General features: G+C 46.7%; 2 protein-coding genes across 2 annotated transcripts; both read left to right on the top strand.

Moving 5' to 3' along the window:
- Positions 1-5087: 5087 nt before the first annotated feature.
- On the top strand, positions 5088-6550 carry H6S33_007012 (uncharacterized protein; the record flags this gene model as incomplete). Its single annotated transcript, XM_044838643.1, has 3 exons — positions 5088-5387; positions 5442-5572; positions 5638-6550. The coding sequence occupies 3 exons, from the start codon at positions 5088-5090 to the stop codon at positions 6548-6550; spliced, it is 1344 nt and encodes a 447-aa protein (XP_044689176.1).
- Positions 6551-15479: 8929 nt separating this feature from the next.
- H6S33_007013 (uncharacterized protein) lies at positions 15480-20313 on the top strand (the record flags this gene model as incomplete). Its single annotated transcript, XM_044838644.1, has 5 exons — positions 15480-15563; positions 15612-16080; positions 16105-17038; positions 17124-18601; positions 18629-20313. 5 exons carry the CDS (start codon positions 15480-15482, stop codon positions 20311-20313), a joined length of 4650 nt encoding a protein of 1549 aa, XP_044689177.1.
- Between the last annotated feature and the right edge of the window lie 4088 nt (positions 20314-24401).

Below are 24401 nucleotides of genomic sequence, written 5' to 3' on the forward strand. Positions count from 1 at the left end.
ATAGGGAAGAAGAAGGGCCTTTTTATCTCAGCCCGGAGGACGCGTTCTGGCGGTGTTGCTGGCTGGAATGCGTGGTTGCCGAGATGCCCACCGGCCGGAGGAAGGTGCATTCCTCACAGCCGGCCGAGGGCTGTGCCCCGGTCCATAGCAGCTGCCATAGAGCGGTCATGGCACACAAACATTCAAGGTTGTGGAGGGGATCATGGCTCAGGCTATTGGCGCTTGACGTCTCTCTCTGGTGGAGGATTGTCTTGGGCGTAGGAAGATAGGTGTGGTGGATTAGGGGGTGCCGTAGCTAGGATCCTCTAGAGACTACAACCAGACACCCCCCCGATCCGACCCCCTAACGTACCCTCTGCTCCCCCCCCCCTGGGGGCCCCCCAGCCACACACACCCACCCCATAACCCGTAGAATAAACACCACACAACGCACTAGCACCAAGCAACAGACATTCAAGCTTCTTACATCATCGGCAAGGGCCGCCACTCAACTCTACAAACAGCACAGCTGCTATTTTTGTCGCTTCGCCGCCGGGTGTGGCGCGGGTCTTGGCCGTCTTGGCGCTGGCTGCACTGGGCGAGAGGTGATAGGCCACGTGCTCGTTGACAGGCTGATGGATGGACTGTGAAATGCTGCCCTACAGGTAGCTACGTGTCTAGTGTGGGAGTGTCTGTGGAGTAGACGACACATTTTGAGGGATGCGGCGGGGTGGGCCGGCGGAGCTGGTGCCGGGGAAGAGAAGAGAGGTGAAGAGTATAACAGAGCGGTAACTAATCGTGGTGGAGGTACTCTTTTTCGAGCTCCGCTCTGGTACTACGCTCGTGGTGGAGCTGGGCGGGTGTGGATTGGTGGCCGCGGATACACTAGGCTAGGGCTGGGGAGGGAGCGGGTGGAGGGGAGACTGCTGGATGTAATTAGAATTAGCTACTTTTTTGGAGATCGCGTTATCATGGACTAATTGTATAGTACTCGCGGGGGACACTCTTGGGGTTATATGGCGTTCTGTCACCGCTTATACCTTCGGTAATTGGCTCTTCCAGTAACGAGTGATAATTCATGCCCCTCGCGCCGAGTGAGTGCACGTGACGCCAAGAGCGAGTGAGCGTTTGTGAATACGGAATACGAAAGGACGGCGGGGGGCGTGGGGGTGGTGCGGATTGCGGTGGAATGGGGAGGGTCTTTAATTTTGCTTTTGGTCGGTGGGCTGGTGTGGGAGACAGGCAGGCGGGCGCGCGCGGAGATGGATGCCATTAATGGGGACAAGATCATGTGCGGCAGCACTTCCGGGGAGGTATGTAATGCGTTGTTGGGGCATTATAGAGCTTTTCTGCGGTTCGGCACTGCGCAGTGGAGAGAGCTGGAAATGGCGCATGATCGTTGATGCCCCTCCGGCTCGTGCGCGGTGTGCGCACGTGACGCCAAGAGGGGCGAGTGAGAGCTTATGATTCTGTGAAGACGAACAAAGGGGTGAAGGATAACAGACACCACTGCAGAAGAGCTACCTTTCCCACCCCTTATCCTAGTTATACTGGGATGTGATAATTAGTTGGGAGATATGCGGATGCGGACATGAATGGATTTCATGGAAAAGATATCATTCCCGGGAGACTTCCGGGGTTGTAATCATAATTAGCGGCCGTAGGAAGACCGCTCAGTAATAATACGGGGTATTCCGCTTACCCCTGCACTCCGTACCAGGTGATCAATGGTGCTCCAGACCGCGAGTAACAGTTCACGTTACGCGCTGCGAGTGACGTTCCATGTTTCCCGCCTCGAGTGATGGCACGTGACGCCAAGATCCGGGTGACGGACTATGATGGCCAAGACTCGGGTGATTGACTGTGATTGAGACTCCGAGTGATAAAGCGTGATGAAGGAGTATGTGACAGCACGTGAGCGGGTGTTGATTTTTGATTGGTGGAAGGCGAGTGATATTCCATGACTCGACTATAACGGGTGAGTCGATATGATTGGTGTCTCAGGTGATGTGTTGTGATGGGGGCATGAGTGATAGTGTGTGAGGAACAATCTGGCGGGTGAGTTGCTGTGCTTGGAAACTGTGATGGTTGTGGATTGGAGTGTGGGAGAATAGACGACTTGAGGAGGGTTTGAACACGTGACCTTTGTGAGGACTATGTTTATAGTGCAAAGAAGATACTATTGCGCCGCTGAGTTCCAGCGACAACTATGGGAGTTTGTTACTCCTTATATACAGATAGTTCTTAGTACCACGTGATCCCCTGATTACATAATCCTAGCGCTAAGCCTCCTTGTTCCAACTATGAGTCATCCCTTATACATGAGTAATTACCATACATAACCGATGTCGCAATGCCCCATTTTTACAATGGTTCCTCAAGATTTGAACAGCGAGTGATAATGTGTGATCAAGGATGCGACGGGTGACTCGGCATGACCCAAGCATCGGGTGATTGTTTGTAGTGAAGGTTCCGGGTGGCAATACCTGACAGCAATATAACAGATGACTTGCTGTGGTTGGGGATTGGGTGCGTGTTCATGGTGAAGGTCACGAGTGATGATACATAAGGGAGGTGCAACGGGGGATTGGTACATAGTATTTGGAAAATCTGTCAGAGTCTGGCAATAGATGTCAACATGCAGCCATGTTTTCAGTCTCGTTGGCATCGATATTTTTGTATAAAAGGGGCATTAAATGGCCAATCAAGAAGGTCAGCTCTTCCGCTTTTCTATTCTTTTGTTCCGAACATCGGATATGATTTGGGTCACGAGTGATATTTTATGACTCCAGTGTGACGGGCAAGTGGCCGTGGTTGAGAAATCGGGTGATGACTTATGCCTTCTCTATATAACAGGCTGTTTTCTGACGTTTTTACCGGGGGTGTGTTCCGGTTCCTCCAATGAGGTCTGTTTTCTACGGAGCACGGGGGTCTCATCGGCGTAGCAAAGTCAAAACTGTTGCGTCTGTGGATATAGTGCTTGGCCTGGCTAATCCGCGGAGCTCATTAGCGCTTATAATAGCATCTTATCCGTACGGCGATACTTTCGGGAAAGACCCTAGAATAATGTTACTGGCTTTCACACCTCATGCTATCGACGCAGAAAATTCGGGGGTGCCATCTCGATCGTTCCGGAGGTACTTCTCATTCGCCGGAAAGGTTTTGCCGGTTGGATTTCTGTCGAGATTTGTATCTACCTCATATCTTCGTTCGATTGGACTTGGCTGTTTATTTCTGAGTTAACTGAGAGATAGGCTGATCAACTCCGGGGTGGTGGACGGTACCGGTGCGTACGGTGATGACCTTTTCGTAGTGCTGTACGTCGTGCACCTGGTGGTCTCGTTGGTTCATGTCTCACATAACAATTTCTCGCTACAAACGAGATAGTAACACGGCAAAGCCTCCCAATCAATCCCAATACTAATCTCACAAAGTTACAATGTCCACGAAACCCTTCTTGCTTCATTCAAGTATAGTTGTTTGATAGCCATAGCTGAAACCCATTTCTATCGGAATCATGTGAGTAACAGCCCCGGGAAAACAGCCAGAGCGCTATATCCACAGCGTACTCCGAGGCCAGGCTTCTGTACCTCCGGAGAAGGGAGAAGCCTTTTCGGAAGAGCGGGCGCCTACTTCCGAGGGCTGGGCACGCGACAGCTCCATCCGTCCGCTTCTCTATGATTGTTTAAGCGATGAAGGTTAAGGGCGTGCATCAGGTTAACGAATGGACCCGACCAGTCTAGACAGAGTTATGTACACGGGGGTCACTAAAAGTGATGCAACGTTTGACCTAACAACACAGAAAGGCACCCAGATTTCAATGCTTTAACTCAACACAACGCCTGAATAAGATGAATATCCTAGCCATACACATGACACAGGAGTCTGCGTTTTTCAAATCATTAATTTGGAATTCTTAGCCTATCCCATGGACCGTAACCTAACGATTTGGGGACATATTTGTCCTTAATTTACCTATTGACAACAATGAGTAGGGGAAATTTCCTAACTACATTTGTCAATATCAGCCTGTTTTCGGGAGCTAGTAGAGTGACATAGATAGGTATTTTGGGACTGTTTAGAATCAATGATTTGCTCCCTCCTGGTGGCTTTATCTCTTATAGAGTAAACCCTTTTTTTCCCATACAAAAACCGGAAATTCACATATATCACAATAACTTCGCAACCACAGCCACTAAGAACTAGCTCTTTTTTATATAGTTGATTTAGGGCTATATGCTCCTGGTTTCAGAAAAACAGACCCATACAGCTGCATTCCCATTTTACATTAACCATTATTGTTTACATATTTTTATGGGAATTATGCAGAATATGGCTCTATAGAATTTTTTGGAGTAACGTCATCATGTAATTCAGTACCGCCACAGTGCAAATAATACTTCTATGTAGTTACAATATTTTTCGTCTGTAATTTCTACTATTTTACCCCAAGGGTGAACTTCGATATATTAACTGAGTAGGCAATATCATTCTACATACAGATCTAAAGCATTCAAGCAAGATGGCTGCAGAATTTGTACGGGTTGGGGACTTTTTATTGCAAAAAATCACTCCTATCACCAGATTTCATCAAATAAAACAGAAAAAAGAGGGGTTTTCAATCATATTCAGATTTGTTACCAACTGTCATCCAAGCATCCTACAATACACACATTAAAAAAATCACTTTCCCCACTAAATTTTGATAGATACAGTCGAAGGGCTAACCATGATAACACAAAGGATATTGTGTGGTTGCGATTTCGAATCTTTTTACGTCGTTACGGTCCATGGGATAAAAGGGACAACTTCCGACTAACAATGGTGATAAAAGGATAGGCAATACAAGTAGTCATCCATAATATCTCTTGCCAAAACTATGGTCCCCACTTTGTATTGTCATAAATCTACATGTTTTTTGCAGCTTGTTGGCTATATGTAGTTTCGATGTTGAGTCCTAGTAAACCTCAGTTCTGCTTTCCCGCTTTGTAGTTCTTGGCGAATGACTAATCGGGATGAGTTGGGGTTAGGTCTTGTGGCTTGGGACAACTGGCAAGCGGGGTTCCGCAGCCTTTCCGGAATGCTAACCAACATCGCCGACCATCAACATGGATGTCGCAGCATCAGTTGTGGGTCTCCTCCTCGCGGCTTCTACCGCCTACACGACCATAGACAATTTCATATCCGCCTGCACTAATGCGCCCGATATCGCGCAAGAGATCCTCGCGGAAGTGCGTGATTTCGAGTACGCCCTAACAAGACTTCGTGCTAGGATATCGAAACGGGAGGAAATGACTCCGCTGGGAGCAATGGCGACCGACGCCACCCAGTTGGCGGTCACACTCGCCTCCTGCACTTTAACCTTCTCGCAGCTAGAAAGGATAATTGATGGTTTAATGCCGAAGCGGGTTAAAAAGTTGCCTGTTGTGGCGACGTTACCACATGCATATGAGCTCCCCAAGGCGCCAGTTAAAGAAATGAGTGTTTACAGCCGACTCCGCTGGACATGGGAGAACTCAAATCTCACTATCCTCGTAAGACGTATCCAGCAACATAAGGCGACTTTAACATTACTTCTTACAATATGGATGAGGTAAGGAAACTTTGAAAGCGCCCTATCTAGTCTATAACTACATAATCATCTAATAACCAATGCAGTGAGTCCTCAGCTGAAGCAGAAAGCATGGTGGATTCTCTAAACGACATTCTCGAAACTCTAACAACAGTGACCAAGGCCATCCCGGCTCTGGCTACACCCCCTACCTCCCCCGCCGATCTAGAGCCCTCATCATCTGAGATCGAGCGCCTACCTACCCATCTAGGGACCAGCACAGATGTGCGCTGCTCTGATTCAACATCAATCATGTCGGTAGTGTCACGAATGTCCTTCACAGCCTTACTTCGAAACAGCCGCCCCTACCGCAATCGTGATATGCTCATGCCTTCATCATTCTCCTTGTCTACTTCGCAGCGTCGTGGGACACAGTGGTCCACCTTCTCCATTGGGTCAAACACCTCAGTATTCTCTTTACCTTTCACCGACTTTCAACTTTCAGATAAGCCGCTGGCGGAGGAATCTAGTATATACAAGATCCGGGTTCCTATGAAACATGATTTACTGTTTAACGAGTGGCGATATCCGAATCTCGGCCATCTCGAACCTCCCCTAGACCGACGCCACTGGATGTCCCTTGAGGGTAGGCGGATACTTTCGGCCCTACTCCACTTGGATGATCCTCAGATCTTTAAAGATATGATATCGTATTGGACTACCACGAACGCGATCGGCACTAATTCTTTCCTCCATTACCACGTGGCGATGTCTGGAGGCGAAAATCTTATGAAGGCCGTCCTCGACAGTAATTCAGATACTGACCGCATGCCTTTACTCCATGGGGCAGTGCGAGGGAATAATGAAGTCACGTTAAGGGTACTCCTTGCAGCGGGAGCTGATCCCACAATACCTGATCTCGGAGGCAGAACGTGTTTGGATTACGCAAAGGAGCTGGGGATGGGGAAAATACTAGCCATATTAAGTGAGGAGCCGGAGAAGGCAATTCCGATTGGTTAAGATCTGAGATACTCTACACATGTTGAAGTCTTCATCTGTCATTTCAAGTAAACAACCCAGTTCCTAAGATACCTACAATCTCAGTAGGTCGGGCGGGGGAGAGGGGTTCGTGGAAATCGAAAAATCGGTTACGGAGTTGTATTTAGATGTATTTAAGCTGGATTAGTACCCGTGGAATCGATTTTATGTACCGGAGCCAAAGTGAATGACAATCAGTCCTAGTGAGTATGCAATTACCCCACCACCACCTCCCCCGCCAAAACAAAATAAAAGATACACACGAGAAATATTGGCAAGGCACAGTAGATCCAAGAGTCTAAATCCATACGCCAGATCTCGGCTCTAAAATGACTGGCTTACTGTCCCAAATCGCTAGATCCACAGCTTCCAATTACAAATGGGTAAGGGTGAGCTCCAGGGCTAGGGTTACGATAGATCGATAGGAGCAAACCGTCTGTCCGAATGGGAGAACAGTTTAATAAACTGGTTTATGCTTATTTCCGCTTCTATACCGTCAAATACCAGTGGGAGACGACGTCGTGTTGTGGTGTTGTGGTTTGGGGTGGATGGGTTGTGACAACGTTTAGTGGGCGGGCGGATAGTGCTATTGTTCTTGTTTTTATGTCTTTGCGGTGTCCGCGGTGGGTTGGATTGTGGTGCTGTAGCTTTGAGCTGTGGGTGGGGTTGTTTGGTTCATGGGTGAGGTTTTAAAGGTGGGGAGGGGGGACATTTTCCTACTGCGGAGTTCTGTCGTGGAGTTCTGTTGAATGACTCTCCCGTCGTCTATGAGGACTATGTATATGACTAGATGTATTCTGTATCAATTCTCTCGATTTTCTGGCGGTGTTCTGTGGTGTGTTTTGAGTCTTTTGAAGCTCTTTCTGGGTATTTGCCCTCCCACTACTTTACCTCCACAACCACACCCCCGTAGCCTCCCTCACTCCGGTGAAGAATAGACGACACAACCGACGGGGATATTCTACAATCTGCTTGCTACCGGGTCTGAAAGGAAAACGCTGAGAGTAGGGTGGAGGCCTGCTGGGACATAATTTTCATACCCATAGATAGGGACGCTCAGAAGCGTGTAGTCTCATTCATCCTGTGAAGTCAGTAAAGTGAAGATGGACTCGATAGCGTTTCAACATGACGAAATACAAACCTGGAAGGTAGCAAACTAGCAGTGTTGTCGTTTGGGGTGAGTGCATGTCTTGCTCCAGATAATGCCCATGGTCGCGTTGGTGAGTTTGGGTGTTGCTTACTCACGGCAATTTGTAGGTTCGAGATTTCGGAATAAGGAGGGGGTGAGATAAGCGGCGTAAAGCGCATATGCAAGGTTTCAAGACTGTGTTGGAAAAGTCCTAGCGGTTTTTTTCTTAATAGGGTATCTCTTATTTTGTTTATTTTGTGTAAAATGATGTTTCGTCGTTTCGCGAGGAAAAACCCTAACCCTCGATATCTATGCAACGACATGCAGTGCTGTCGGGATGTTTTGGTGTGACAAGTGAGAACATGACCCAAGTATTGTGCCGTTTTGTAATTGGCACACCACGAATGCGCGGCAGTACCGCCCGAAGTAATAGCACTCTCCCGGGCGAGTTTGGCGTCCGGAATGTAGATTTATAATAGACTCGGTAGTTATGTAGGCGAATTTTACGGGATTTCGCTACTTTCCGGATATTCCGAGGTAAATAAGCACATAACCCATGTTGCTCCAGATATCACCGACAATATAGCCTCCTACTCCCAGTGGATAGTGACGGCCATCTACAATATCCCCTCCTACGAAGGTTATATAATAATAACCCAATATAGCTCCGGTGCTCGGAAGTCCAGGATAAGAAGTGCGATATTGCCATAACTGTAAGGTTGCATGCAATGAATGAATTAAACAAAAAAAAAGAAAAAAAAGAAAAGCGTTCTGTTCATATCGAGTGATGGTCTATGACCCGGCAATCATGATAATCCGCTATGTTATTAGAGCCAAAAGGAATAATCTTAATAGCCAGCACTCCATCTATTAAGAAACCAGTTCTGCTCTACACCCTGAATAAGATCGCTTACTGATCTCACTGCATATATGAGCTTTACTGCGTGTTTGGACTAGTCAGTCGCATCCTTCGGAACCGCTATGATTGACAGAAAAGCTGGGACTCAGAGCTTAGTCTCGGTTCTATACATGTACCTTCGGTATTGTGATTCTAGCTGTTCTTGACCTGGTAGAAACCTTTACTTTGATGGGCGTTGAGTGGGGCCAGCTTGATATATTGCACCGGGTGATTCCAAAGCGACAGTTGATTTCGCGTGACACTTCATTCTTAACGACACACGTTCCAAGTGCCGAGAAAGCAGCAATTTCTCAAGATGGACCAACGAGGCATGTCCTTAGTGACAAATATCAAAAATGCATAAAAGGCCGCCATAAGACAACGATATGTTGGTCTACAGATTCATAGTCTGCGGAGAATACCACACTTCGCGATTCTAGACTCGATGATTATATTGAAGAGAAGCCTTCGAAAGCTTACTGGTCCATAAGTGGAGATGTTCCGCACTGGCCCGTGCGTCGGATACCAGGAGACGAATTGTTTTCCAGATGCTAAGGCCACGGTAAGAGACGACAGAGCTGAAGGTAACAAACAACAGAGCTATAAAATGAATGTAACTCTGGCGGCGGTAGATACGATATAAGCAGGAGTGAGATATAAATCATGCAGATTCATTACCCTGTACTGCGATTTATGGAATGGCCCGCGAGATGTATAATCCTTGGCACCAAGAACATGACTGAGTAGGGGCATTGCACGGAGTGTGTTTCGTTCAAAAGAAAACATCGAGTCCTACAGAGCACCTAGAAATGGCGTGATAATGATAGATCAGCTGGTTCAAGGGTTGAAGAAGGCATAATGGGTTCTTGTAGTTTCCACTTTATTTTATAATCAGATTTTCTGGATCTCTGAACTTGCAATTGCTACGTGAAATCTTGTCGAGTAATGTGTAGTTAAGAATGAGCTAGCCATCCTGAGAGAGTAATCGCACCTCCTAGTATATATTGAAAGACAAATGTAATCAGTAACAGAACCGTTTTCGCGGTACGGAGAATGTGATACACTCTTTCCCGATATCATCAACAGCTAGACAGCTCTGATCGATATAGAGAGATCTAGTATCCCCATGCCTTTCAATGGGCCGGATTATATATTGGTTTGCCCAGGCCATAAATGGGCTGGGCTGTGGCAGGCATCGATTGTGATATCTGGACTTGGCTGGGTTAAGATCCTTTTAGGCCTGAGCTTTTTACTTGTGCCTAAGCCTTTTTGATTCGGCCCAATCTTAGAAACAACAACCACATCTCATCCTCAATATTATAATCATTACTATACTCTATCAATTCAATGGAAACCAGCAGAAGTGATAAAGACACGTATGAGGCAAAAGGATCTAAAAAAAATCTATGTAAAAATTGTAGTGATTGAGCGTGTTATTCCAACTAACTAGAGGGGGCAATGCCCCGTATTTATACTAAGGAAAGGTAATACAAAACATAGTGAATCATAGCCATATGAGTAATAAAAAAACATGACTAATAAATACCAGAGAATGAATGAGTCAGAACCCATGACTCATGATGATAAATGAGAATCCTCCAATACTGTGAAACGTGCCGAGCGTACTATTTCAAGAAAATCTTTATCAATACTGTATATACCAGGTTGTAACTGACTGGCTGGTAAATCTATTGAGCTTACATAAATCAAATAACTAGAAATGCATTATTCACGACTCGCAGGTGACATCCACCGAGAGACCTATATTGCAGTGGAGAACTCCCACCATTACTCACTGCATCAGCGCACTCCGGAAATACGATATATATATCGATATAGTGAGTATTTGTCGCAATGACTATCCCATTTCACGAGTTTGTACAAGGAAAGCCTGGTGTAATGACCCCCTCCATTGGTAGGATATACTTCGGGTCAAATTAAGCCTAGCTTTAATTTCAGAGCTCATACAAGCTCAAATCTACCATTATGCTATGCCAGCAGGTTGAATGCCTCTGCTCACATCCACAACAGATTCCCTTTCCTCATGTCTTCATCATGGCCAGTCCTGGAATGATTGCCGTATTTATGCAATGTATTTACATAGCTATAGATACCGGGAATAACCTACTACAGAACTTAGCGATCCGAATAATACCGTTGCAATATTAAAATACTGCTAGTTTAGCTGTTTTGGCTTCTGGAGAATATGGAGAAGGTATTACCTCTGTATTGACCTACTACACTCATATTATCTAATACAAGCATTTTCCAGCCTTTGGCCGGAGTAGGAACTGTTATGGCTTAAATAATATCAGTTTACCAACGCTTAAAATCACTGAAAGCCCAAGATGCCCTGTGCACATATCTGATACACTATTTGGTTGACTCAATGTATGTTGGAACTAATATCTACTGGCTGACTCAAACATATTTGAGAGAATATCTACTAACTCCAATATATTTGATAGAATATCTACTTACTGACAAACATATTTGATAGAGAAAAGAAAACCCCTCAAACTTGACCAATCAAAACCTTTAAATAACACATTGCATATCGGTATATCTATATACTTATTAGATATATCACTGCTAGATCTGTTATCAGTACTACACTCGCTTTAAATGTTTAATATATATGACATTTAAGAATGGTGGTGCAGGATGAAATTTTATAAGGATTAGAGTACTAGATATTGGCTATCAGCACCTCCTCCTCACTGTCTCAGGTTGGTGGATATATCAACGTGGTCTTCAACAATCATCTGTACCCCCTTTTTTATCTGCCTACTGTCTACTCCACCAATTCCGGGAATATACCCGCAATCCTCTGGTGACCTCAAACTCAGGATTACTGGATTTGTGATACTTGACCATCAACCTCGACTAATACATACTTAGCACAAAGTCTGCCTGTGCAATTAGTATACCGTGGATTACAGCATGCATTATGCATCTTTTCTGCCGTTTTTTTTGAGCGTTGGTTTTGAGCATTAATTGTTTGATAAGCCAGGAGTAAAGATCCCGTTGTGGATATTTGGTTATTTCCTTGGTATACAGTGAGAAAGTATGACCTTTGTGGGGACAGGATCGATTGATTGGTAATTCATTAATTGTATGCATTTTGGTGACAGAAGATGATGTTATACTACCTGGATCATGGAGATTGCTACTGACAAAAAAATACAAGATCTCACACTTGAATGGTTTGTCATTTAGTCTGTCAGTTAAAGCTATACTTCAATATAGGAAGTCATTGGTAGAATAGCAAAAAGAGGGCTGTTATTGATACCACTTTAGTATCGTATTAATACCGTTGTTAAATAAATGCTGTATTTAAATATATTCGAGATTTACTACCACAATTTAGGGAAGATTTATTTTTCTTAAGTGCCACCTGGCATATCCAGTACGATGAAGTGTACAATTCAGCATTGTCTACAATTAGAATTAGATTGGTATTGAAGTAACTGCTCTAACCACTACCCCTATTACCGTTGACTGTCTGACCACCTACTTGCTCTTCTCACAGTGATAGCCATATAATGCTGACCGCTTCTACCAACTATGGAAATGAATTGAAAAATGCATCTTACACTCATCTAAAAGTTTAGTGTGAAATGAATCATCGAAAATGTGTTTATTGAAAATACCGTCTTTAATTAGTAAATGAATCAAGAAATGAATCTTAAGTTCAATATGTTACTTTAAAACACATTTTACCTATAATCGAAAATTATTTATAAGTGTATACTTGACAAATACAAATAAAACAAGAGTCGAGATTGAACCTTGGAAACTGCGATCATACAGTCCTCATTTTATCACCTAAACTACTGATTGATATATTAAGCTCTCTGCAAATTTTTTATGTTATTAAATTTGGGAAGATACATTTTCAGTCTCCAGTACACTGGTAGCAAGGCATCAAGAATGGCATAAGAAAAGACATCAAGAAAAGATATCAAGAAAAGATATTCTAAAAGTATTCTAGTATGACGATGCACACTTGTCCAGAATAGTTGGTACAGAAGCAGAAATGAATAAAAAAATGGAATATTTGGCAATGGAAAAGAATTTTTTGAACCTTTTTAAAAGCGACCCTATGAAATGACCAACTGTAATGGCAGCTATGTATTTCGGTTAGGTGATAAACTGGAACGAGAAGCGGAGGTATTGTGCAGTGGGATTAGGATTTATAATTGGGATTTCTGTTATGTTCTTTTAGTTTATGTTACGCGAAGATATTAGTCATCATCGGACTATGGTTGGATATATAAGGAGGCGTTGTCTTGTGTCTTTATCTGTTTTCTTTCTTTCCTTCTTTCTTTACGCAACCTCTGCATTCTACTCGCTCGCCTCTGGCTCGCGGTAGGATTTCTTCCCCCCGAGATGGAGTTATACTGATTCTCGAATTGCTTCGGTCCCTGAACTTCCCTCGCTCGACCCCCCCCATTCTTTGCTCGTTCGGTGCCCTCACGGGTCGCGTCCACCGTTCACCCCTCGCCAAAACGACGGCCACCGCCAGACGGTCGTTTCCCCTCCTTACTTTCACTCATCGCACGAGTGATCCCACACGTCGGGTACGCACACTGTCAGTAACCTCCAGTCAGCGAGAACCTACTGCCAAAGCGCTCGACAGCCCGCGAAGTTAGCGACCTCTCGGTCGCGAAACTATCGTCAAATTTTTACCCGAGGTCCCGTGACCTTACCCCTCTTTATCGGCCTTAACCAGGCAACCCTTTTTTACCCGAGGCGGCCCGCTCCCCTCACTCCAACCCAACCGGTCTCCGAGACCACCCTCAACACAATACGGTCGGCACTTTCGATTGCGACCCCCATACATACTGAGCCTTCGGCTCAACCCTTTTGCATGTCCCCTCCAGAGGACACCAATTCAAACACGACTCGGGCACAGTCTTTAGCGGTTGCTCCAGGGACCGACGACCCCACCCACTCCTTACTTGACCTACCGGTCACCACTCTTTACTTCCTCGCTGTTTGACAAGCAGATGCTCGAGGACCAATACTTAACCCACCCCCCCTCGCTTTCACCCCTGACGCTGTTGCGGTTGGCTTTTCCTGCCTTCGTGCGCGTGGTTTCCCAGTCCTGTTAAGGTTCGTCCACAGATATGACACCGGGAACGTTGGTAATGATATCGTTTCGATTGAACACTACGTATAGGATTGTGCTCGCTAATGTAGTTGACGGAGAAGTTTGGGGTTTTTATTCTTACTACGGGGAGGTTTCTTTGTTGTCGCTTAGATTCTGCTTACCTGTACTACTTGTTACTTGCGCCCTCTTCGTGCGCTGTTTTGTTTTATTATGTATGCGGTTCTTGTAGCTGCGGTAGTTAGTTTTGTACTTCGTTTTTGCTTTCGGGTTAGTCGGTGGAGGTTGTAGTCGGGTAGTTAGGTGTGCGATAAGCTTCGGCTTCTATGCAATATAAGATTCTCTCTCTCTCTCTCTGCATTCTACTCGCTCGCCTCTGGCTCGCGATAGGATTTCTTCCCCCCGAGATGGAGTTATACTGATTCTCGAATTGCTTCAGTCCCTGAACTTCCCTCGCTCGACACCCCCCATTCTTTGCTCGTTCGGTGCCCTCACGGGACGCGTCCACCGTTCACCCCTCGCCAAACCAGCGGCTACTCTCGAAAACCGCCTTCGCCCCTCCTTATTTTCACTCATCGCACGAGTGATCCCACACGTCAGGTACGCACACTGTCAGTAATCTCCAGTCAGCGAGAACCTACTGCCAAAGCGCTCGACAGCCCGCGAAGTTAGCGACCTCTCGGTCGCGAAACTATCGTCAAATTTTTACCCAAGGTCCCGTGACCTTACCCCTCTTTATCGGCCTTAACCAGGCCACCCACTTTTACCCGAGGCGGTCCGCTCCCCTCACCCAAACCCAACCGGTCTCCGAGACCACCCTCAACACAACACGGTCGGCACCTTCGATTGCGACCCCCATACATACTGAGCCTTCGGCTCAACCCTTTTTGCATGTCCCCTCCAGAGGACACCACTTCAAATACGACTCAGGCACAGTCTTTAGCCGTTGCTCCAGGGACCGACGACCCCACCCACTCCTTACTTGACCTACCGGTCACCACTCCTCAATTCCTCGCTGCCTGACAACCAGACGCCCGAGGACCCACTCTTACACCACCCCCCTCGCTTCCACCCTGACGCTGCGGCGGTTGGCCTCTCCTGCCTTCGTGCGCGTGGTTTCCCAGTCCTGTTAAGGTTTGTCCACAGATATGACACCGGGAACGTTGGTAATGATATCGTTTCGATTGAACACTACGTTTAGGATTGTGCTCGCTTATGTAGTTGACGGAGAAGTTTGGGGTTTATTCTTACTACGGGGAGGTTTCTTTGTTGTCGCTTAGATTCTGCTTACCTGTACCACTTGTTATTTGCGCCCTCTTCGTGCGTCGTTTATTTTTTACTTATGTACGTAGTTCTCGTAGCTGCGGTAGTTAGTTTTTGTACTTTGTTTTTTGCTTTCGGGTTAGTCGGTGGAGGTTGTAGTCGGGTAGTTAGGTGTGCGATAAGCTTCGGCTTCTAAGCAATATAAGTTTCTTCTTCTTCTTCTTCTGTATTCTACTCGCTCGCCTCCAGCTCGCGAAGAACTCCCTGATATCAAACCTCGCTTCAAAAACATTTTATTTTTATTCCCCTCGGTTTACCCTGGTATACCATACCAGGTTGAGCCACTTCGTCCCCGATCGTACGGTCGCGTCTTGTTGTTCCAAGCGAAAGAAACCTACGAAAACTGGCTTCCAGCGAAGAATTCTCCAGCCTTGACCTCCCGAAGGGAAGGAAAAGAAACCTTTCCGAAACATCACTCTACGCCGCCAGAAGAACTGGACATTCAATTATGTCGCAACAAGCCTCGCTCCAGTCCTTTTTCACCCAGTCTTCTCAGCAAGGGACAGCCCCTCCGCAGAACAGGAATACTCCGGTTCCCGATCCAACCCCATCCGGAGCTCAGGAACAAGAATTCTCCTAGACCTTTGCAACACAATCCGACTACAACGACCCATACCAACCGAGAATTGACTACCTCTACCCAAGCGTCGTTCCCCAGGACACTCACACCCAGACGGACCTGAACTACATCACCTGGGCCATTAGACATGCCACCAGCCGAATCTGCCCACCCACTGACAGGATTGAAATCCTCGAAGAGCAAACGACCACACTCCGGAGAACAGTAGATACACTGAGGCACCAAATCGAGGCGCAAACAAACATGATCACCAGCATGCACTCGGCGATCCATCTTCTTCTCAACAAACAACCACAACCGCAGCAACCGCAGCAACCACAACAACAGCAACAACAGCAACAACAGCGAAAACAACAACCGCAGGGACAGAGAATGCCCCCTCCAGCAGTCCCCCAAACAGTTCCCCAAGCAGCGCCTCAGGCAGCTCCTCAGGCCCCCCCACCCGCACCCCCCCAACAAGCCCCACCCCGTGGATGGAAAGCAGGCACCTGAGCCGCCGTGGCCTCGGCCCCCGGTCCTGCCCAAGGAAACTTCCAGGTTGTTGAGAGAAGAAAGAAGTCTGCAAAGCCAAAAGCGGATCCTCTCTTCAAGCCAGAATATACCAAAATCAACAGACAAATCATTGTCGAAACCACTGCCCCATCCGACGTCAATCCCTCCGAGATCAGGACCCTAGTCAATTCAAGAATTCAGGACGAATCCTGCCACTTCATTTCAGCAAGGAGAACACCCAAGGATAACTTTATCCTGGAAACAAAGTTTGTCACCCCAGCATCGAAGGCAATGGAATACGCCAAAGAAATTGAGGAGGCTCTCCTCACCCTACAAGTACCAGTCGCTATCATCCGGGCAAACTCCAAATGGTCAAAGTTCCTTATTCACGGAATCCCCACGACGGTCGGAGAAGGCGTCGAGGCAGGACAACTGGTAGCATCCGAAATTAGAAGCAACTATGGAGAGAACTTCCAACTTGCCCAGGTTCCCCGCTGGATCTCTAGAGCAGAGACTCGAATGGAGAAAACCCACTCATCAATGATCATCGCGCTCCCAGGACAAGTTACAATGGAATCACTAGGAGTTAAGTTCCTATCCCTCTTTAACCGAAGCTGCCACATCGAGGCCTTCCTCCCAACCTTCCCAGACACCCAATGCGCGAAGTGCCTCGAATATGGTCACCGCCAGGAGAAATGCAAAAACAACGGGAGATGCGGTCACTGTGCCGGAGACCATCTCACCAGCTTCCACCCATGCAATCAATGCCAGGGAGGATATAGATGCACCCACACCCCAATCAGATGCCTGAACTGCAAAGGAATCCATAAGGACTCCGACCCAGCATGCCCCGAAAGAGTCAAACGCCGATTCCTTAACAAAGGAAAAGAAAGCGCCCCACCCGTTCAAGACCCACCGGCCGCACCCATCCAAGAGTCGATAGTTCAAGTACCAGCCACCGCCCCAGTCGGAGCCACACCAGTTCCCGAAGATGACCAACCCATGACAAATAATGCTTAGGCCTCGAACCACCGCGCTCGCACACCAACTCAATTGTGCACGGAGCGAACTCATTACCAAGGCGGCGGTAGAAGAAGCGGAAACAGACTCTAGCATTTATTTCCTATTATTACAAGAACCATGGACCTCAGCAGAGGGATACCCACCAGAATCGAACCTCTTTTATATTTTTACAGCCAGCAATACCAATACAAAATGCGCAACATACGTCCGCAAACATGCCAACCTCAAACCAAAACACCACTACACACACGATAATTTCATAGTATCGATTACGGTAGAAATCCAGAACAAGAAAACCCAAATCCTAAACATATACTCCCCAGGCCGAAGTGGCCCCTTCGCCCAGATAGCAAGTACAATCGAAACCCTTGATAACTGTCTAGTAATGGGAGACTTCAACTGCCACCATCAGATGTGGTACGGAGTAAATTCACATGAATACAGAAACAACATTCGAGCAGACCGCGTCAATGGTGCACGACTAAAACGATGGATAACCAGACAGAAACTGTCCCTCCTGAACGAACCAGGCGTCTTTACGCATTTCTCCAGAGACAGAGGGAAAAGGCCCACAACTATCGACCTTACATTTGTAAAAGGCCCAATACTCGATCACAACCTACGATGGAGCACTGAACCCTACGGAGCGGGCTCAGACCATGGGAGAACCTCCGTTCACTTACACTTGGAGAAACCACCTTTTGTACCAAGACGAATGTGGCGACAAACAGACTGGAAGCTATTGGAAAACCACATGTCAAACATTTCCATCCCTGCAGAGGCATGGGAAACCAAGGAACTTACGGAACAGACTGTTGATTTCTTTCTAGAACTGGTCAGGTCAACAGTCAGCATAGTAACACTGCTCTCGAAGGAGGGGGTAAGAGCCAACTCCTGGTGGTCAGATGTAATGAAACAAATGAAGGCAAAGGTAAATGCAGCAGAAAGGAAGGCGAGGAACACAAGGAAACCCAATCACGTGGAGGAACACCGGAAGGCTTGCAGAGAATGGACAGTCATGATCCGGAAAGCAAAAGCAGACCAGCGGGAAAAGACGATGAACGAGGCGAAAGGTAGTGAAGTCTGGAGAATCCTAAACGTAGGAAGAAGAAGAGACACAATCATACCAACCATACAAGGTGAAGAAACGTTTGCGGGGAAGTGTCAATCTCTAAGAGCCCAACTCTTCCCCTCGAAACGGACGTCCCCCGACCATCCCCCCTTGAACATTAGACCCCCCTCTTTTGACCTTAGCAATACCTTCGATATAGTCACCCCCGAAGAACTTAACAAAGCAGTCGACTCCTGCCCAGCGCACTCGGCGACCGGCCCGGATGGCATCCCTTATACCTTTATCAAAGCTATAGTCAAAGCAAAGACAACTCTAATCCAAGACATGTTCTCCGCTATGCTCCGGCACGGTGTACATCCAGCGGAATGGAAAATAGCTAAGTGTATCCCGATCCCAAAACCCGGTAAAGCAAATTAACATGAAGCAAAAGCCTACCGGCCCATTTCCCTTCTACAATGTTTCAGCAAAATCCTGGAGAAGATAGTGGCCCAGAGATTCTGCACCGCTGGAGAAATCCTAGGCACGCTCTCAGCAAACCAATTCGGAGGAAGACCAACCATCTCGGCAATCGATGCCCTCCTGAGAACCTTGACACCAATACAACAAAACCTACTACTAAAAAACAGCACCGGAATCGCCCGGCGAGATAGACCAGCGATCCTAACCAACGACATCCAAGGAGCATTCAATTGTATCGACCACCTACTCCTCGCGGAAATCATGCACCAACAAAAATTCCCCACCTATCTGATAGAATGGTGCAAGAAATTCAACACCGGCAGAAAACTACAGTTCCAATTCAACCATGAGCTAGAGGAACCACAGCCCTATGATTCCGGAGTGCCGCAAGGTAGCCCCATGTCTCCGGTACTATTCATGATCTATGCCGGAGTAATTCTGGACCCAACTAGCAGCCCAAAAGAGATGGACACAACTTACATTGATGACGATGCGCTGGTGCAAATATCCAAAACACCAGGCTTTACAATCAAGAGAATGGAGGAACGAATGAGAGAGAGACTAATTAAAGCTGAGCCACTCCAAATCAAATACGACCCGGACAAATCCGATCTGATCTTCTTCCGGCCCACCACATCATCCACACAACAACCACGACTTCCAGTCAAAGTGAACAACATCAATATATACCCCAAAGAGAGGCTGAAATACGTAGGAGTCTGGATAGATCCAACCCTCTCCTTCCGGCCCCATATCGAAGCAGCAATCGCAAAAGGCCTAAAAGCCCTCCACCAAATCCGAAACACCGCCCGCCTGCCAGGGATAACAGTCAAGACAGTTCATCACCTAATAACACAGGGCTTCCTTCCAAGCCTGCTCTACGGATCTGAGGCTTGGTGGACTGGCGCAGACCACATCATTAGATCGCTAGAACCATTATACAACGAAGCTGCCCGGATCATCACGGGCCTACCCCGATGGACCAAGAGAGCTAAACTCCTCCGAGAAGCAGGACTACCCCCCCTAGAACACCTCCTAACATATCGCTCAAGAAAGTACGGAACCAGAATACTCTGCACCGAGGCAACCCACCCTAACAATGAATCCCTAATCGAGCTCCTCCCATACAGAGAAGCAAACATCAAAGGGACAGGTCTACACCGAATCGCTTCCCTCCTACTCCCATATCAAACCCCCGGAAATCCGAGAGACAAGTGGAATCAAAACAACCTACTACGCGACCACCTGTTGGAAGAATGGAATACACACCCAATACCGGACTACCATCATCGGGGGGATTTCCGCCCCCCTTCCAGGATTGCGAAACTCACCCTAACGGAAGCGAAAAAAGTTTTTCGAATCCGGTGCCAAACCACCCGAATCGATAAACACGCGGTATATACAGACCCCGAACCATGCCAGTGTGGTATGGAAAACTCAGCGAAATACACACTTATGGAATGCCCAGCGTGGGCTCGAATCCGCGCCCCCCTGATAGAAAAGATCCCCAGAGCGATAACCTGGGAAAACTGGATGTTTACAAACTTGAAAACGGACCTTATCTTACAATTTGCAAAAAACTCTAAACTCTCGAAGTGGTACGAGTCGGCGGAAGCGGAGGTGGACCTAGAAGAGGGGACGGAAGAAAATGATTAGGGACGGGATTAGGAAGGGCAGTTTCCTCTTACCTTTTAACTTTGTTTTAAATTTTGTTTTTGATGGATTTAGCGCTTGAGTCCGCTGAGATATGTTATTTCTCCTTGTCGTTGGGTTTTCTGGTTGAGTAATGTTCCCGAATTTCCTTGTTTTATTTATGTTCGTTTGTGTTCGCTTTGCTTTTGTTTGTTCGTGTTCGTTGTTTTCCTTTTCTTTCTTTCTTTCTTTTGGGTTCGATTCGTATTTTAGGCGGTTGGTTCGGCGTGCAATAAGTCTTGTACTTCAAAGCAATATAAGTTTCTTCTTCTTCTTCTGTATTCTGCCCGCTCGCCTCTGGCTCGCGGTAGGATTTCTTTCCCCAGAGATGGAGTTATACTGATTCTCGAATTGCTTCGGTCCCTGAACTTCCCTCGCTCGACACCCCCCATTCTTTGTTCGTTCGGTGCCCTCACGGGATGCGTCCACCATTCACCCCTCGCCAAACCAGCGGCTACTCTCGAAAGCCGCCTTCACCCCTCCTTACTTTCACTCATCGCACGAGTGGTCTCATACGTTGGGTACGCACACTGTCAGTAATCTCTAGTCAGCGAGAACCTACTGCCAAAGCGCTCGACAGCCAGCGAAGTTAGCGACCTTTCGGTCGCGAAACTATCGTCAAATTTTTACCCGAAGTCCCGTGACCTTACCCCTCTTTATCGGCCTTAACCAGGCCTCCCATTTCCTAACCGAGGCGGCCCACTCCCCTCACCCCAACCCAACCGGTCTCCGAGACCACCCTTCAACATAATACGGTCGGCACTTTCGATTGCGACCCCCATACATACTGAGTCTCTGACTTACCCCTTCTGCATGTCCCCTCCAGAGGACACCACTTCAACTACGACTCGGGCACAGTCTTTAGCCGTTGCTCCAGGGACCGACGACCCCACCCATTCTTACCTGACCTACCGGTCACCACTCCTTAATTCCTCGCTGCCTGACAACCAGATGCCCGAGGACCCACATTCAACCCACCCCCCCTCGCTTCACACCTGACACTGTTGCGGTTGGCCTCTTCTGCCTTCGTGCGCGTGGTTTCCCAGTCCTGTTAAGGTCCGTCCACAGATATGACACCGGGAACTTTGGTAATGATATCGTTTCGATTGAACACCACCTTTAGGATTGTGCTCGCTTATGTAGTTGACGGAGAAGTTTGGGGTTCTTACTTATTTACTACGGGGAGGTTTCTTTGTTGTCACTTAGATTCTGCTTACCTGTACCACTTGTTATTCGCGCCCTCTTCGTGCGCTGTTTTTCTTATCATGTACGTAGTTCTCGTAGCTGCGGTAGTTAGTTTTTGTACTTTGTTTTGTTTTCGGGTTAGTCGGCGGAGGTTGTAGTCGGGTAGTTAGGTGTGCGATAAGCTTCAGCTTCTAAGCAATATAAGTTTCTTCTTCTTCTTCTTCTGTATTCTACTCACTCGCCTCTGGCTCACGATAGGATTTCTTCCCCCCGAGATGGAGTTATACTGATTCTCGAATTGCTTCGGTCCCTGAACTTCCCTCGCTCGACACCCCCCCATTCTTTGTTCGTTCGGTGCCCTCACGGGATACGTCCACCGTTCACCCCTCGCCAAACCAGCGGCTACTCTCGAAAGCCGCCTTCGTCCCTCCTTACTTTCACTCATCGCATGAGTGATCCCACACGTCGGGTACGCACACTGTCAGTAATCTCCAGTCAGCGAGAACCTACTGCCAAAGCGCTCGACAGCCCGCGAAGTTAGCTACCCTTCAGTCGCGAAACTATCGTCAAATTTTTTACTCGAGGTCCCGTGACCTTACCCCTCTTTATCGGCCTTAACCAGGCAACCCTTTTCACCCGAGGTGGCCCGCTCCCCTCACCCCAACCTAAACGGTCTCCGAGACCACCCTCAACACAATACGGTCGGCACTTTCGATTGCGACCCCCATACATACTGAGCCTTCGGCTCAACCACTTTTTTGGATGTCCCCTCCAGAGGACACCACTTCAAACACGACTCGGGCACAGTCTTTAGCCGTTGCTCCAGGGACCGACGACCCCACCCACTCCTTACTTGACCAACTGGTCACCACTCCTCAATTCCTCGCTGCCTGACAACCAGAAGCCCGAGGACCCACACTCGACCCACCCCCCCTCGCTTTCACACCTGACGCTGTTGCGGTTGGCCTCTCCTGCCTTCGTGCGCGTGGTTTCCCAGTCCTGTTAAGGTTCGTCCACAGATATGACACCGGGAACGTTGGTAATGATACCGTTTCGGTTGAACACCATGTATAGGATTGTGCTCGCTAATGTAGTTGACGGAGAAGTTTGGGGTTCTTACTTATTTACTACGGGGAGGTTTCTTTGTTGTCACTTAGATTCTGCTTACCTGTACCACTTGTTATTCGCGCCCTCTTCATGCGCTGTTCTTATTTTATATTTATGTACGTAGTTCTCGTAGCTGCGGTAGTTAGTTTTTGTACTTTGTTTTTGTTTTCGGGTTAGTCGGTGGAGGTTGTAGTCGGGTAGTTAGGTGTGCGATAAGCTTCAGCTTCTAAGCAATATAAGTTTCTTCTTCTTCTTCTTCTTCTGTATCTACGCCGTTTACTGCTATACAATATCATCGTTCTCTTCTTTCTTTAAAAAAGAAGACCACCGCTTCGCTTCCTCCATGCCCCGTCGAACCTTACCAACGCTAGGGTCGCGTAGTGCCCCCTATTGCGAGTTCCCATACCGCCCCCTACTACACTCTTCGTACCCTGCGGAATACTCGCTACTCATCCCCTTGAGAGTTTCTTTGTTGTCGCTTAGATTGTGCTTACCTGTACCACGTGTTATCTGCGCCCTCTTCGTGCGCTATTCTTTTTATTTTTATGTACGTAGTTCTCATAGCTGCGGTAGTTAGTTTTGTACTTCGTTTTGTTTTCGGGTTAGTCGGTGGAGGTTGTAGTCGGGTAGTTAGGTGTGCGATAAGCTTCGGCTTCTATGCAATATAAAATTCTCTCTCTCTCTGTCTGTATTCTACTCCACGAATATTATTCTTGTTCTACGCTACGTCATTAGGTTCAGTTTGATTACCAGATCAAACAGAGCTGCCCCATAGTCCATAGTCACGAATATCTTCTACTACGTTCTTGCCTCGGTTGTATTCCTTGGCACTATAGTCTTTCGTCCATAGACCCACGTTATACCAACTGACTCGTTTCCCACAATTCCGTTTGGTAGGAAACAAATTAATTGATTCATTTCTATACTTGATAGAGGACTGTTTTCAATTTTACAAACTTTATCTATAGGAACAACTTCAGGTACTTAATGGTCAACTTGATTAAGCCTACTATGGATACACTTAACTTATTCATCAATACGTATAAGTATCTGTAGACAAAATAGAAAAATAATTTTCAAAATTAAATCGTGACAGTTTCAAGCCCATGAGCAAATGAGAAGAATTAGTGGACTCATAGGTATATTTAGATCTGGTTATCTTGATTTGTGAAAAGCTTTATTGCATAGATTGAAGTTTTGGAAAGTAGTTTTAGTTTTCACTAAATATTACAGCAATAACGTAAGACTCCTGTATTCTTTTAATTCAAATACTACAGTAGAAGTAAACTAGCACTCGAAGATAATGCTAATAGTACAACCATTGTGTTATTGCTGCCTTCTTATAACACATATTATACAAAAAATAATCCTTTATATAATACTGTTTATTATTAACCACAGCAGCATTACAGCACCATGTCCTAATCTCGAATAAAGGTACTGAAATTATTTCATTGTTTGCTACTATATACTATTAGACAATCTTGCAGACTTAACTATTACATACTTTGTACAAACACACCATGTGGTTGTAAGACACATGGTACCATCTGCTTCTACTCAACAGAAAGAAACCTCATGGCTCAAACATGTATGGTCTAGAATCAGCTTTTCGGCTTCTTCAACAGCGACAATCCATTCGGAATGCATATTAAGGCAGCATATGATTCCTTCAACCTCTTGCTGACTGGAAGAGTAAGCATGCTCGACTTATAGCGCGCGCACAACTGGTCGGTTGACTATCTGGATGACAGGTACCT

Source organism: Morchella sextelata (genome assembly GCF_020137385.1).
Source record: "Morchella sextelata strain SCLS chromosome Unknown scls_22, whole genome shotgun sequence".
In the NCBI taxonomy this organism is placed as follows: Eukaryota; Fungi; Ascomycota; class Pezizomycetes; order Pezizales; family Morchellaceae; genus Morchella; species Morchella sextelata.